General features: G+C 41.7%; 1 protein-coding gene across 1 annotated transcript in view; it reads left to right on the top strand.

The window, feature by feature from the left end:
• The first annotated feature begins 312 nt into the window (after positions 1-312).
• Positions 313-15973, top strand: part of CEP83 (centrosomal protein 83) — a 34059-nt gene continuing 18398 nt past the window's right edge. Inside the window, exons 1-6 of the mRNA XM_026648839.2 lie at positions 313-369; positions 7427-7696; positions 8287-8437; positions 11214-11306; positions 11520-11651; positions 13810-14061. Of these exons, the coding sequence (XP_026504624.1) occupies positions 7545-7696; positions 8287-8437; positions 11214-11306; positions 11520-11651; positions 13810-14061 (780 nt within the window). The 5' untranslated portion in view covers positions 313-369; positions 7427-7544. The remainder of the gene's footprint in view (positions 370-7426; positions 7697-8286; positions 8438-11213; positions 11307-11519; positions 11652-13809; positions 14062-15973) is intronic.

Here is a 15973-nt window from a genome sequence, read left to right as displayed (position 1 = left end):
AAAAAGGCAAAATCCTGTTCGGGTTTGCTCCAGTACTGGGCAGGGACCAAGCCAGCCACGCGGAACCTGGATCAAACCAGACCAGTAGCCGCCTTCCTCTGCACCCCATCGCGCCTCAGTCGCGAGCCGGTTTCCAGAGCAACCTCGCTTCTCGCTCAGCGCTTCCCGGCCTGGAGGCGGCACTTCCGCGTTCCCACCAAGCTCAGCGGCGTCGGCCTTATTGGAAATTCCGGGAGGCTGACGGGTCCCGAGCGGGGTCACAGCCAGGCGGGATGGGGAGGGGAGGGGGCGGGGCGGGGCGGACGGCTACAGCGGGAGGCGAGGCGCCATTTTTAAACCCTCTTGGCGGCGGCCGGTAGCTGTTTCCGGGTGAGTGAGGGGGTGGCTCGGGGACTCGGGCCCTTGCGTGGCGGTGTCCTGGTTGCCCCGCTCTCTCCGTCGATCGGCCCCGCGGAGCGGTCTCTGCCGCGGACAGGGCTCGGTGGCTGGTTCGAGGCTCGCCGTTCTCTCCTCGGCCCGGCCCCGTGCCCGGCGCTGCACAGGGCCTGGCCCCAGGGCTCCCGGCCTGAACGGGCGGCGACTTGCCCGGGGTGAGCTCAGTGGCGGGGCGAGGGGCACAGTAACCGGCTGTGCTGTGCGCTGCTCATCGGGACGGGGGGGCGTCTCCTTCCCTTGCAGCTGTACTGCTGGAGCCCGGGGGCTGACAGCCCCGGGCACCTCGCCCGCCGCGGGCTCCTGCTTCCACCGCTTGCTTCAGGGGGCGAGCCGCACCCGCGCTCACACCGGCTGTGCTCGCCTGACGGGAAAGGCCCCTGGGCCTGTGCGTCAGCGCAGAGGGAGCGTGGAGGCGATGACCAATGACTTGGCAACCGGCGAGAGAAAATCCTGTCAGTTGTGTCCTGCCCGCAGGCGTGAGCGTGGTCGGGAGCGACCCGCGGGTCACTGGGCGTGGAGTCCGCTCATCAGCCTGGGGGCGGAGGGGTGGATAAAAATCTCATGCATGTTTGTGAAAACGGTTTAGCTCCTGTAACGAGTCCGAGAGGTTGCATAAACACAACGTTGTTGGTTGCAGTTGCTGTAACAGGGACACTCATTTTTCTAGTGTAACCGAAACTAGGAAGTTCTCTAGCGTATATCACCTTATCAACGCTATTATAATTATCTATTGCTTCTGTGGTGGCTTTAAATAGCCCATTACTATCCGAGAGCCATACTTCACACATTGTTAGGAAAGAAGTGGTGACTGCTGAATGGAGATTGGTATCTCTCTCGCAATATATGTAAGAGATTTATGAACATTTTCCAGAAGGGGTGAGGTAATATCTACCTTGTCTCTCTAATATCCTGGGAGGACAGGGCTACAACTACACTGCTTACAACAATGTATTGATCTGTGTCATAGTTCCTGAGTTAACTGCATGGCCAACCTCCTTGTGGCCTCAAGACACCCCACTTAGGTCACAGGCCTCCAGCATTCATCTTTCTCTGGGTGAAATCCCATGATTTGCTTCCTGCAGATTAGGGCCTTAGGTTGCAGACCTCTGCTATTTTTTGTGATCACCTCATTAGGTCTGACTTCAATTTAACACCTGCATTTCTGTTCTCTCAGGCCAATGACAGAGTTATCCAGTAACCAGCCAGCTTTCATAAAGCAAAGTACTATTTATTCAGAACAAAAGCTTTTAACAGAAAACATATCTTAAAGCAATAAACAGCTTATATGAACTCCTGACATACTAGGTGGTCCTCTGTCTTCCATATGGAGACCCTGGTAGGCTTAAAATACTTAAGATCCTCCCACAGGGCCTGTATCTGTTGGTCACAGTCTCATGCCTGTGTCAGTTCTTGGATGGTATCCCTGTCCTTTCTCAATCAGGTCAAAAGCTTTCTGCTATGGTCTTTGAAGCAGGTCCAACCAGTCCGTGTGCTTTTTCCCTAGGAGGGTGAAACTTCAAAAAGACTTGTTACCTGGATGGTTTCAGTATTGGAGATTTGCATTAATTACTCCCCATTGTCTTTAATTCTTGCATGAAGCATTCTTTATCATACCCATTTAGCCAGGAATACAATCACTAACAAGCCCATACAGGTACATATTACATTTATAAAGTTAATACAATAGTATCTGAATATTCCACAATTCCATAGCATTATGTCTGTCCCTTCTCAATATAATAGGTGTTGGATATTAAAATATTCCATAGCATCCGTTATAAAAATATTTATGTAGGTATTTCTACTGCATTCCTCACTGTGGCATCTAAGAAAGTTACAGATTTTAGAAGTAAATACAGTATACCAAAGAATCTTCTATTTATCTCTCCATTCGCTGTTCCTTGGTGGTGGGTGGGTGTGTTTGGTTTTGTTTTTTATGGGAAGGGTAGGTCAAATCAATGACTTTCATGGTGGTTCTAGTTTCTCCGAGTAGTGAGTTCCTCAGTCATTAGTACACCTCTATCCCGATATAACGCTCTCCTTGGAAACCAAAAAATCTTACCGCATTATAGGTGAAACTGGGTTATATCGAACTTGCTTTGATCCGCCGGAGCGTGCAGCCCCGCCCCCTGGAGCACTGCTTTACTGTGTTATATCCGAATTCGTGTTATATCGGTTTGCATTATATCAGGGTAGAGGTGTATGTTGCCAGAAGAGCTGTGTTTCCTGCAGCAGAGAGTCTTATTCTTTTAGGCTGATGGTAGTATTAATTCATAGTAATACAGGTGTCCTGAGAGATCATGGGAGGTGATCACAGGGAGATGGTATTGGCTTTGCATTCTAGAACACTGAAATAAGTAGGCAAACAGATTATTCTATACATTATATGAAACTACTATTAAACTTTACACTTACAGTAATAACTGAAGGAGAGGGTTGTTTTTTTAATGTCTGATACAATTAGCTGACACAAGGCAGAATACTACTCGTCCTGTTCTGCACTGGCCAAAAAATTATGTTCAGCCTTGTTATCTAACTTCATTGATAATAAGAGTATTCAAATATGGTAATATTTTGTAGGTTAGACCAGGCTATAGGAATGAAAGCAGAGCCTTGAATGAGTTATGCAGGTAATCCTAAACAATTGCCAGTGAACACTGAAACCACCATTATATAACTTGGTTATGTCATAAATCAGAGCGACGTTTTGGAGTTTTCAAAATTTAAATTAGTATGATTACATAATTTTCTCTAAATTTAGGTTGACTTACCGTAGTTACCATTTACAACTGTTAGTAACAAAAATTCTATCAATACATACTTAAAAACATTGTTTTTAAATAAGATTTTTTTTTTTTTTTTTAATGAATGGTGATATGGTGATTTAAAGGCCTGATATCTCCGAATTTGCCAGGACTTGAAGCAAAGGTTGTAATCCTTATTAAAAAACAAACAAACCAGACACATTCTAACTCTCTATTTAAGCGAGTGGGACAATGAGGGACAGAATTAAGGTGGTTGGAAGTTTAGCAGATAACTTATTCACATTAGCATTTTATTCTCCTCTCTAACATTATTTTAAAGTTAGATATTTAGCTTTTTAAAGGGACACACACGCACCCACACCCCTTGATGCGGAGAATCAACACTCATTCCTATGGGTGTACATATGCAGGATGATGTATTAAAAGGTTTTACAGACATGAATTTGGGATGGCTGTTTTAGTCAATCACAACATGCCATCATATACACTATATGCCAGATATTTTACAGAAAAACTATGTTTAGAAATGTTTGAGAGTTTTAATTTGAACTATATAAATATTTCATATTCCTCTTTTTCTAAAGTTAGATGACCTTAGTTATAATAAATTAAACTGTACAGTCCTCCGAGGGAGAGAGAAAATATAACTAATTTTAGAACTTTCTTTTTAAAAAAAACAAAAACAAAAACAAAAACAAAAAAAAACAATCCCAAACTCTGTATGTATTATCTAATCATGTTGTGGATTTAATGTATGATATATGGCTATAAGCAAGTGTCTTATTCCATTAGCTGGAAGTGATGCTTGCCTTACTAATGTATAATGCTCCTGTTTGTAGCCCTAATAAGGCAATTAAATATTTTCTACTTATCCAAGAGTGCATATTGCCTGTCCTGGAGCATGCACTAATGTGATTTGGTGAAAGAAATACCGTGTTGGGGTGGCAAAGGAAAGAAACATTTATTTGGCATATTTTTTGCTTTTAAAATGGTGGACAAATTGGAGAGAGTCCTGCGGAGGGCAACGAAAATGATCAGGGGGCTGGGGCACATGACTTACGAGGCGAGGCTGAGGAAGCTGGGATTGTTTAGTCTGCAGAAGGGGGGAGGGGAAGGATTCAACAGCAGCCTTCAACTACCTGAAGGGGGTTCCAAAAAGGATGGATGGTTCTCAATGGTGGCAGATGACAGAACAAGGAGCAATGGTCTCAAGTTGCAGTGGGGAGGTCTAGGTTGGATGTTTGGAAATACTATACCTCTACCCCGATATAACGCGACCTGATATAACACGAATTTGGATATAACGTGGTAAAGCAGCGCTCCGGGGGAGTGGGGGGGGGGGGGGGGGGGGCTGTGCCTCCGGTGGATCAAAGCAAGGTCAATATAATGCGGTTTCATCTATAACGCGGTAAGATTTTTTTGGCTCCCAAGGACAGCGTTATATCAGGGTAGAGGTGTATTTCACTAGGAGGGTGGTGAAGCACTGGAATAAGTTACCTAGGGAGGTGGTAGAATCTCCATCCTTAGAGGTTTTTAAGGCCCTGCTTGACAAAGCACTGGCTGGGATGATTTAGTAGTTGGTGTTGGTCCTGCTTTGAACAGGGGGTTGGACTAGATGACCTCCTGAGGTCTCTTCCAACCCTAATCTATGATTCTGTGATTAGATTGAATGTAAGAAGTTACTGACCATGGATTAATCAGCAGTGTTGATTAAATGGTCAAAGGTGCATGTTATATGCAATTTAGCATATAAATTGCATATAATGGATGGCAACTGTGTGTACTTATGCAAGTCAGTAACTTTAATGGGAGAATGTAAAAGTGTTTTTAAAAACTGACAGCTTCAGACTTTTATGCAGGTTTTAAAATCTACCACAAGATGTCACTGTAATCTAAAACAGGGTTATTTTGTTAAATAGGTACCACTTACTGTTTTGACATTTAAAAAAACGGTTTTGTAAACTATGGTTCTCTTTCCTGTTCTCAATATCCAGTTCTTCCTTATGAAGTGTGTCACTGCAGGTGAATGCTTTAGGGCTGTGTGCCTTGCTTCTCAAGCCATGGAGCATGAATAGCAAGAGCCATTAGAACAGGGGCGGGCAAACTTTTTGGCCTGAGGGCCGCGTCGGGTTTAGTAAATTGTATGGAGGGCCGGTTAGGGGAGGAGGTTGTGGCCCGGCCCCTGCCCCATCCACACACTCCTGTCCCCTGACCGCCCCCGGCCCCCTGCCGCCCCATCCAACCACCCCTTCTCCCTGTCCCCTGGCTGTCCCCGGAACCCCTGCCCCTGACTGCCCCCCGCTGCCCCATCCAACCGCCCCCCTTCCTGACTGGACCCCCAGGACTCCTACCCCCATTCAACCCCCCCCAACCGCCCCGACCCCATCCACACCCCTTTGGGAGACTCAGATCCATTTTTTGGAATTAGGGATGTTTTGCTTATTTGCTTGTTCCTTATCTCCGAAAATTGCTTTCTCAATTCTGAAGCCTTTACAGCTTGGGACTTGGAATTTAGTTTAGTAGTTCAGTGGTTTGAGCGTTGGCCTGCTAAACCCAGGGTTGTGAGTTCAATCCTTGAGGGGGCCATTTGGGGATTTAGTTGGGGATTGATCCTGCTTTGAGCAGGGGGTTGGACTAGATGATCTCCTGAGGTCCCTTCCAACCCTAATAATCTATGATTCTATGACAGTACAGAGCTGAATCACAGTAAAGTTGCGTTTTAGTGATGGCCACCATAGTCCTTTTCAGATGGAAACTCTTGGCTTGGAAATTCCTGTGTGTGTTGTCTTGGCTTTCTTCATTTGGAAGGTCTGCCTAAACACTCTTTGTAGCCCTCAGAATTTTGATCTATTTTACACAGATATTGATGCACCTATTGAAAAATATTATGGGATTGTGCTTGTAATCGCTGCCTGGTCCTTAGTCTTACTCTTGAAAAGCCTGGATTGAAAAGTAGGTTGCTTATTCAGAGGGTTCTTCAGAATTTGTTTTACTGAAGGATTAGTGCTCAGAATTGGAAAAGCAGAGGCAGGGAGAACAGTCACTGGAAGAATAGTCATAGTCTTTTTCTTCACTGGATGGCTCAATTCTAATTTCTTCCTCCTCTGGGCAAGTTTGGACAAGACAAGTCAAAAGAAAAGCCAGTCACTTCTGGCACTTTGCCTACATTAGCACTTCAACTGTTACCAACACTGCCCTCACTATTAGTAATAGTGGGAAAAATTTCAGGAAAGAAATTAACATTGAGAGAGCCTTGGATTTCATAGCATCTATTTTTATAATGTATGTAATATGGCATGTGTTTTTTCTCTGTGTGGGAGGCATGTGATTTTTGAGTCAGGTCTTGTAGATTGAAACACATTCTTCAGGATAAAATTGTTAGCATTAAAACGGATCCACAAGAGTTTAGTGAAGGTTGGAATGCTAGAAAATGAGTTACGTATAAGGCCCTAGTTGAATCGCGGGATGATTGTCAATAATTGTGGCCGAGTTGTGGATAAGAAGTGGAAAATTGCAGAAAAGTAATAATAGACCTTTATAAATTGTAGTAATTTGGAAAAGCTAGAGAAGACCTATTTGTTTAAGAAAAATTTGCTGGAACAATATAAACACTCAAGTATTATGTTATGCCTGCTAATTTTTTTGATAATGAGACATTTTGCACCAACTATATTGCTGTCATTAATGTCCAAAGCTGACAGCGGGAGACTAATATTGTGAGATCTGTAATTTCTGCAATATCACAAATTACCGGTAAGTAGCGCCTTAGTTATATACAGTACTTCAACTATATTTGAAAACAAGTTAAAATATTTTCTGTAATGATACCTAAAGTTTAGGGAATGGAATCGGAGTGGGGGGCAATAAAAATATTAAAAAATAGAATAGCAAATAGAATTGTCTTTGTTAAGACTCACGCATTGTCAACAGTGGGATTTTACTCCCCAGTATAGCTGCACCCGTGGCTAAAATCAGAATAGCCTAGGTTAAGGAAGTCATGAAGCTTTGTAATATGAAAGCATAAAATAGTGTGTGAAGCCTTTTGAACCATGAATGACTATTACTAATTAAAAAGCAACAGAGGGTCCTGTGGCACCTTTAAGACTATCAGAAGTATTGGGAGCATAAGCTTTCGTGGGTAAGAACCTCACTTCTTCAGATGCAAGACTAACACGGCTACCCCTCTGATACTTATTACTAATTAGTTGCACTTGTGTTTGTAACAGGTAATTTGGCCTCCTGGGATGCCATCAAGAGAAAAGGTGGAAGGAATCCTTCTGAAGGTGGTAGATTTGGGCTGAATTCATTTTTACCTGGTTGTCAACTCAATAACATTTAGCCAGGATGGATACTTTCACCAGCATACTTCCTGCAATAAGTGGAAATAGTGATGTTGTTGGTTCACAAGAAGAAATACAAAAACTTTTAATCGATGAAAGAATGCGGTGTGAAAATCATAAAACAAATTATCAAACTCTAAAGGCAGAACATACAAGGTACAGTACTTTAAATGTCTGTTTTGCTTATTTTGTTTGAGCTGTTAAAAGCTAAAATTAAATATTGGAAGGAAGGGTTTTTGTTTTTTTAGCTAGTTACCTGTCTGACTTTAATTTGTAGGAGTAGCAGTATAAGTGTTTACCGATTCAGTCATGAGTTCTGTAAATTGCTCCATTGAGGAAGGGCTTTGATTGTTAAAATACTCAGTGTCCAATAGAAATGTACATTACTACTCATTTGTGCTTAAGGACAAGTTTGACTGTTAGTTTTCTAAAATAATACTTTGTTATTTACACAATAACAATTTAAAGGTCTCAACATATGTGAGGTGAGGGTTCTGAAATAGTCAGTGGATCTGTAAATATGAAGTAATTTCAAGAATTTAGAATAGTAACCATGTCAAATGTATTTTGGAGGGAGGGCGGAAATGATATCTAGTAGATATTTTGTCAGATTTGATGTCTTTTTACTTTTGCTTCTGTACTTCTGTTATTACTGTGACTTCAGATTTTTCAGCATAAGAATGATCTGTTTTTAGAGGGTAAATGGGCAGTCTTAGTATTAAATAAAAATACTGTATATTTTGCAGGTTACAGGATGAGTATACGAAATCACAAAATGAGCTCAAACGGTTGTTAGTTGAAAAGCAAACCATCCATGACAAATTTCAATTTCTTCTTGCTGAGCTCCGAGGGGAATTATTAGATAAAACCAGGGAACTAGAGGAACTGAAGATGCAGGTGAGACAATGGTTACCAGAACTTAATATGAATTTCTGTAGAAACATTTCTGTAATATGTTTATCAATGTATTGTGTGTTTTAGCCTTAGTTTTTCTTTCTGCTTGTAATTGGATCTATTACAGCCATGTCCTCAAATCACAAATCTTGACTGAGTTGCACTCCTCTTGTAATTTTACTGCAGGAGCACAAATGAAATGGCAGTTAAAACTTCTGGTACCATTTAGATCTAAACTCTGTTATCATGCATTCCATGAATAGAAGTCTCTATCAGTCTCTTGAAAAAGTGCACTGATGGCACACTCCTTCTTTACTATGTTCTAGTATTACTAATGTCAGGTTCTCTCCTCCTTTGGGGATCAAAAATTAGTTAGACTGGTTATGAAGAAGAATGAAGAAAATTAGGGAGAAGCATATCTCTTCCCTGTGTCAATAGTGCAGCTGGGATTCTGCTATCCCCACTGGGATTTCAGTCAGCTTATGCAACGCATTAGGCCCTCTTGCTCTGTGAGATGGTGACACAAAAAGAAAAGTCTTTCATCCTGTGAATTAAGACCTACTGAAGAGAGAAAATTAAGCTTCCATTTTCCTTCAGCCTCTTTTCTTCCTCTCCCATCTGTCATTTTTATGAACTTACATCAGCAGTGCTTGTTTTCAGCCAAAGAGACCACTTCTGCAATTTGTTGACCGAGAACATATTTTCCCTATTGCTAACCTCTTTAGTCAGATAACGCCTCATAAAGAAGGCTTTTTCACCTATGGCACTCAAGGTCTGAACAGGTTCTGGGAAGAAGCTTATGAAGATGTCACTATTCATCATTTGTCTTTTAACTATTCCAACCTGCAATATAGTGCTTGCTTCAGCACATACATTGTACCTGGTACAGTGGGGTTAGCTAAAATTCAAATTATGCAAATCACATGTTGACTATCAGGATAGTCTTTTCTACTTCAGATGTCGATGAAATTTTCAGGAATCTATTTACAGTAACTATCATTTCTCCACAGCTTGGAAAGACTAGAGTTGACTTTCCAATGACTAGTCCATTTTGTGACCAGTGTTGATCTGAAGGTATTTTGGTAGTCAACTGCAGGGTTTCATGTTAGCTATTCAGCTGCCAGTAAAATAACTTTCTAGCCTTCTTTCTGAGCAAATCTTCATCTCCTGTACTGATCCCTCTTCTGCAGATCAACATTTGCCTCAGGTTCTTCACTTATTTTTTGGCTGTGGTATCAGCCTTCCTGAAGTGGGATGGCTTTGTAGTGATCCTGTTCCTGTCCAATCTACTCAAATGAGTTCTTCCATAATTTCTTTTACAACTGCAATCTGCTTGTCAGACTCCAAGGGTTTGTGTGATCCAGCATGACACATGAATCACAAGAGCTTTCTAGTTAACATAAACACATAAATTCTTAAGAATTTAGCAGAATTTGGTCAGGGAAAGGCAATCCTGTCTGATTGAAAATTCTAAAGATCTTCTGTCTACCCATAGTTCAGTATTCTCTGAATGAAGGAGAGAAGTCTCTCAATGCTGCTCCAGAGCTGGTCTTCAGGATCTGAAGCGCTTCTGGGGCCCAGAAGGGCAGAAGAAACGTGGAACTTGTCAGAGGCTTTGTTCTTATAGGAGGCAATTGAGAGCTGGTGCAGGGAGCTCCTTGGCCATCCAGCATCTTGCCATGTTGGATTTAAGCCATTATGGTCTGCTTTTCTATAAGAATTCTAGGGGCATTTGTTCTGTTGTTTGTAGGAGTCAGGTTTTTTTCCTGTAAAGGTGGAGAGAGTTCTTAAAGGCAGGCTATTTAGTTTAAAAACAAACAACAAAAAAACTTTTAATGAATTGGCCTTTATCTGTTGGGACATTCTACTAAAACCAAAATGGAGATATTCTAAACACTCTTCCCACCTCTTTTCCCAAAACTCTGTTTGTTTTAAGTAGTAATGCCACATTTTTCTGGTTCTGCAGCTACCACTGAAATCCAGTCAAAATTCAATGAAGGGTACAACCTGTTGCCAATCTGATTTGATATATGCAAAAGCTAGACACCAACAGAGGTTAAAAAATTGCTGTAATTTAAGAAATACTGTATCTCAGAGCAGGATGATCTGTATTCTTTAAAAACAAACAACACAACTTTTTTTGGACCCTAGTGTGAGAACTGTAACCAGAAATCTTTCACTCTTCATCAGGAAAATGAGAATGCAGTAAGACCATGCCCACTGCACTTTTCTGAGGGCTTTTTCTTTTCTGCCCTCGTCTGTGCTTATCAATGGTATCTACATTGTTTTCCTGAATCCATTCATAATTTTTTAATCTAGTAATAAAGAAAAGAGAGCAAATCACTGAAAAAGCAGAATGAGAGTGGGAAGAAAACAAGTCCTTCACTGTTTGAGCATTAGACTTGAATTACAGCAATTAAAGAAGAAGGCCAAAAAAGGTAGTGAATGTATTGTAAGGATCCTGAGTGTACCTTATCTGAAGAACTTCAAAGATGATGTAGAGGCTGGATTTATTTCATATATATTTAATATTGTTAACCTTTGCAATGTTAAATTTTTCCCTAAGAAAGCACATCAATTATAGTTGAATTGATTAGCTTTTTATGAAAGCAGGAAAAAATTAAAAATACATTTTATAAATGGCATATGTTCATAAAGAACTTTTTAAAAATTGCATGTGAAATGTTTCATTGCCCAACATTTGTTTTCCAATATAAATTGCTTAATATGACTGGTTGGTTAGTTATTTTACAGTACATTTGTTTTCTGTACATGTCAGGTACTAACTCCTCAAAAGCTTGAGTTGTTAAAAGCACAAATACAACATGAATTGGAAACCCCTATGAGAGAACGCTTTCGGAAACTAGATGAAGTAAGTAGTAAGACGTATTTAACTTCACTTTGTCTAGATTGAGGGAGGGTTTGTTTGGTATTTTGCTTGGTATAAAAATGACTTACGAAAAGATGATGGGGAAATTCCATGGATGAGTCATGAAATAAAACAAAAGTATTAAGTATTTACTTTTATATGTTTATCTACTTTTGTGCTTGAGTGAATCTGTGTTCTACTTCCTAATTAATTTAGGAGGTAGAAAAATACAGAACAGAATATAACAAACTTCGTTATGAACATACCTTCCTCAAATCAGAATTTGAACACCAGAAGGAAGAACATGCACGTATTTTAGAAGAGAAAAAAATAAAGTACGACTCTGAGGTAGGTAGAGAATATGCAATATAAGTTAAACAACTATAAAAGTGAAATATTTGAGGTATTTATAAAAAGATTTTTTTAATAAGGTTTTTGTCATTTTAGTATAATTTTGTCATCTTTTTTTGTATTCTTGTAATATGTTGGTTATCAGAGTACTGTCAGCTCTCTTAAAGTTTTGTCATGGTCTGGTCCGTAACAATTTACATCAATTTGTTCAAGATATCTTGTAGAAATATCAGTAGTCCTATTGCAAATAATACGCTTGTCTTTAAATGACAGCCTATAACAATGCTTGCAAACCTTTTTTATTAGCTTTGAGAGATTTAAATAGATCAATACATCATCTTCAGTCCTAACTTAATAGCTCAAATAGCCTAAATAAAAGTAAATATAGAATTTATGTTCTATATCTGATTACGAACCCAAGAAAAGGGCAGCAGAAAATATTGAGGTGATCAGGAAAACTTGTCCGTTTTCAAACTTCTCAATATCCTTTTGTCTGCCATTTCTGACAAAAATTCATGATCTCTCTACTATTGACCCCTTAACTTGTTTCAAAATTTGTCCTCACCTATGATTTAGCTCTTGGGTAAACTATTTAATGATCTGTTTTGTTTGGGGCCAAGTTTTCAAGAGAGAGTCTAAACTGCAAATGCAAATATATGCACAAGTAAGTATATAATTACCAGTTGCACCCCTGCATGTACCTCTAGCATATTATATTTAGGTGCTTACCTGAAAACTTAGCCAAAACTGATATTTATTCTGAGATATACAATATGTAAATCAGTTATGATATGCACAATCAAGTCTTGAGACTCAAAATAATTCAGGTCTTCTGTTTTATCAGCTTTTTAAGATTCAAGAATTGCTGGTTAGCTTTTGAAGCTCTCTAGTTTTATACCTACATTACTGTTAGAATTATAGGTGAAATTATTCCCATACTCTCCTATTCCAGAGACTGCTTTGCTTTGTTTTCCATCGTATAGCTAAAGCAGAATAACTTCATCCAACTTTCTAAAATCAGAAACTGAGGCTTGGTCTACACTACAGAGTTAGGTCGAACTAAGGTAGCTTACGTCAACCTAATTATGTCAGTGTACACGCTACAGCCTTGCTCCCTCCGATGTATGTGCCCTACTACACCGACATCATAACTCCACCTCCACGAGAGGTGTAAGGCTTATGTCGGTGTAGTTAGGGTGACACAGCGTCCATGTAGACTCTACATTTCTTACATCTGCTGTTGGCTGTCATTCTTGTCAATTTCACGGATCCATGCTGGAACCGTGAAATTGACAAGAAAGCCGCAGGGCGGGTTGGGGGCTCCTGCTGCCCCGGGCTCCCTGCTCCCAGCCAGGCTGCGCCCTCCCCACACAGAGCCCGGCTGCCTCCTGGCGGCAGGGAGCTGGAAACGGAGAGCCCAGAGGGGCAGCTAGGCTCTCAGACTCCTCTCCCCCCCCCCCCCCCGCTTCCCTTCCGCCCCTCGTAAGTCAGTGGAAGCGCTCAGGTGAGGATGCACACCACTGACAGAAGGAGGGTAGTGTGGACATGAACCACCACAGTAATTACGTAGGTCAACTTACCTTTCTAGTGTAGACCTAACCTCAGAGGAAGTTGTCTCAACTGGCAGGCTCTTGAGGGAGGGACAGTCCTTCCTGCCATTGACTGAGGGCATTGCAATGAGACCCTGCAGCTGGCAAAGGCCAGCTGACTTGGGCTTGTGAGGCTCAGGTTAAGGGGCTGTTTAATTGCGGTGTAGACGGTTGGGCTTGGGCTACAGCCTGAGCTCTGGGATCCTTCCACCTCACGGTCCTATAGTCCTCGCTCCAGTCCGATCCTGAACACCTACACTGTTAAACAGTCCCTTAGCCTGAGCCCTGTGAGCCCGTGTCAGCTGGTTCGGGCCGGCCCTGGGTTTTTAATTGCAGGCACTGACAGGCCTACTTTTGTCCCCTGCACAGCCAGCAGGCTGAAGTCTGATTATAGTGGTTCTGTGGATCTTATTACTCAAAGAAAATAAATTAACATTTAAATGCAGAAAGATTTCCCTGTTTAATGCAAATTGCTGATCTTTTCCTTAATTATCAACTTGGGTATTATTTTGGTGACTGACAGCTAAATAATGTAACGGTTGTATATTTTTCTGTATAACTATTAGATAGCAAGACTGGATAGAGATAAAGAAGAACTGCATAATCAGCTGCTTAGTGTTGATCCCACAAGAGACAATAAGCGAGTGGAGGTACTCCTAAGAGAAAAGGCTCAACTACATCAAAAATTAAAAGGTTTAGAAGCTGAGGTAGCAGAACTAAGAGCAGAGAGAGAAAATAGTGGTGTGCAAGCAGATAATGTGCAAAGAATACAGGTACGGCAGTTGGCGGAGATGCAGACTACAATGAGATCTCTGGAGGTAAGAAGTTTAATTGTCTGCCAGGGGAACACAGGAAATAAATTTGGAAGTTTTTGGCCAGTAGGCTCTGGTTCCATGGACATGCTAAAGAATTAAAAAAATTGCATTTTCTGAACTTACTCTATACTTCTGATTTTATTTTTAAGTCATCACTTCTCAAATTCTGTCATAGAATGGGCTACATCTTAACTGAAAGATTCTCACAGACCATGTACCTTCTCACCCACAGTTCTATTTGCAGTCACTTAAGATGCATATGTGAACTGTAGTTGCTTAACTGGAATTTAATGTGGGGATAGTGTGTGTGTTAATTGTCTTTAATACAATAAAAGTTTTGTCCTTTTAAAAAATGTTAATTATATGATCTACTTTTGCTCTTCATTTAAGCAGCCCCACTCACTTGTTGTGTTCATGTGTTTTCTTCTTGCTTGCCTACCAGGTGGTACTCATGTTTCCTGCACATGTTGCCACAACTTCCTAGCTTCCTTTTCTTGTCCCCTTGCACATACTTCCCTACTGAAAGGTTCCATCTATCCTCTTCTGTGCATGCTTTTCAGGTTTCAGTTCTCCACTGAACATTCCTCACTGGCTTGAGGGCTTCCGTCCCATGAATGGTTCCTGTTTTTCGCCTGTTGGCAGCTCCAGTCTGTGATGGCTTTTCTTCCTGCTGTGTAGCTGCAGCCCATAGTTAGACTGGCTTCCTTTCCATCTTACTTTTATAGGTGCCCAAGCTCTTCACTGCAATAGTTTGTCCAGACGTCCCGATTTTATAGGGACAGTCCTGATATTCGGGGCTTTGTCTTGTATACCCTCCACCCCTTGTCCCAATTTTTCACACTTGCTATCTGGTCACCCTACACTGCAGTGAGCTGTATCTCTGTAAAAGCAGCTAGAAACAAGGAAGAACCAGCACTAGATGCCTGCCATATTGCTGTGGATTACCATCAAGTCGTACTGAAGACCACAACTTGACAAACGTTGTGGTAGATTTGTTTTAAATGGGCAAGGCATCTTAAAGACCTATCAAAATGCACTTCCGTATGCTCAGATCTACTCTAATCTTAATTTAGTAATTGTTTAAATCTTATTGGAGAAAAATAGCTTGATTGAAGTCAATGACCTGGGTTAAGCATCTACTTGAAATTTTACTAAAGTGCTGTCTTCCAACACCACAAAATGCAGAGTACTGAAACTGTTATTTATCCTTTACGATGTTGACTTTACAGAGGTACACTGTAGGTGTTTTGTGCTGGGGTGTGCATCCACAAAAGCCTTTTTGGAGCACTGCTTGCAGACACACACGTCCTTACAGCCTAACAGTTTACTGGCGGAGGGTATAAATACCTGACCCGTCTAACCAAGCTTCAGGTCCTCTTGCCTCCAGAAGGCTTAGGGGCGTGGGGGGTGCATAAGAGTCTGTGGGGGCAATGTAGTTGGAGAACAAGTGTTACTCTGGGTAAATTAGAGAGAACATATTGTACAGCAAACCTCTACTAAATATAAATTAAGGCTATGTTTTAATCACGGGTAGTTTTAGTAAAAGTCATGGACAGGTCAGGGGTAGTAAACAAAAATTCACGGCCCGTGACCTGTCCATGACTTTTACTATATACCCCTAACTAAAACTTGGGCCGGGGGGCTGCAAGAGCTCTGGGGGGGTGGGCTGGGACCCCCGCTGGTGCTGGGAGAGGGAGGCGGGCAGCAGTGCACAGCCTGGAGACCCCCCCCCCCCGCTGCTGGGGGCAGGGGAGGTTTGGCAGGGGCTGGCAGGCTACCTACCTGGCTCCAATCAGTTTGTCGCTGCAGATCCTAGGGGAGGGGCGGCCAGGGGGGCTCCGCGCACTGCTCCCGCCACAGGCGCCAGCTCCACAGCTCCCATTGGCTAGGAACTGCAGCCAATGGGAGCTGCAGG

The sequence above is a fragment of the Terrapene carolina genome, unplaced genomic scaffold (assembly GCF_002925995.2).
Source record: "Terrapene carolina triunguis isolate 2854851 unplaced genomic scaffold, T_m_triunguis-2.0 Scaffold68, whole genome shotgun sequence".
Taxonomy (NCBI): Eukaryota; Metazoa; Chordata; order Testudines; family Emydidae; genus Terrapene; species Terrapene triunguis.
The sequence above is the reverse complement of the archived record's forward strand: the minus strand, read 5'-3'. Positions and strand labels throughout refer to the sequence as shown.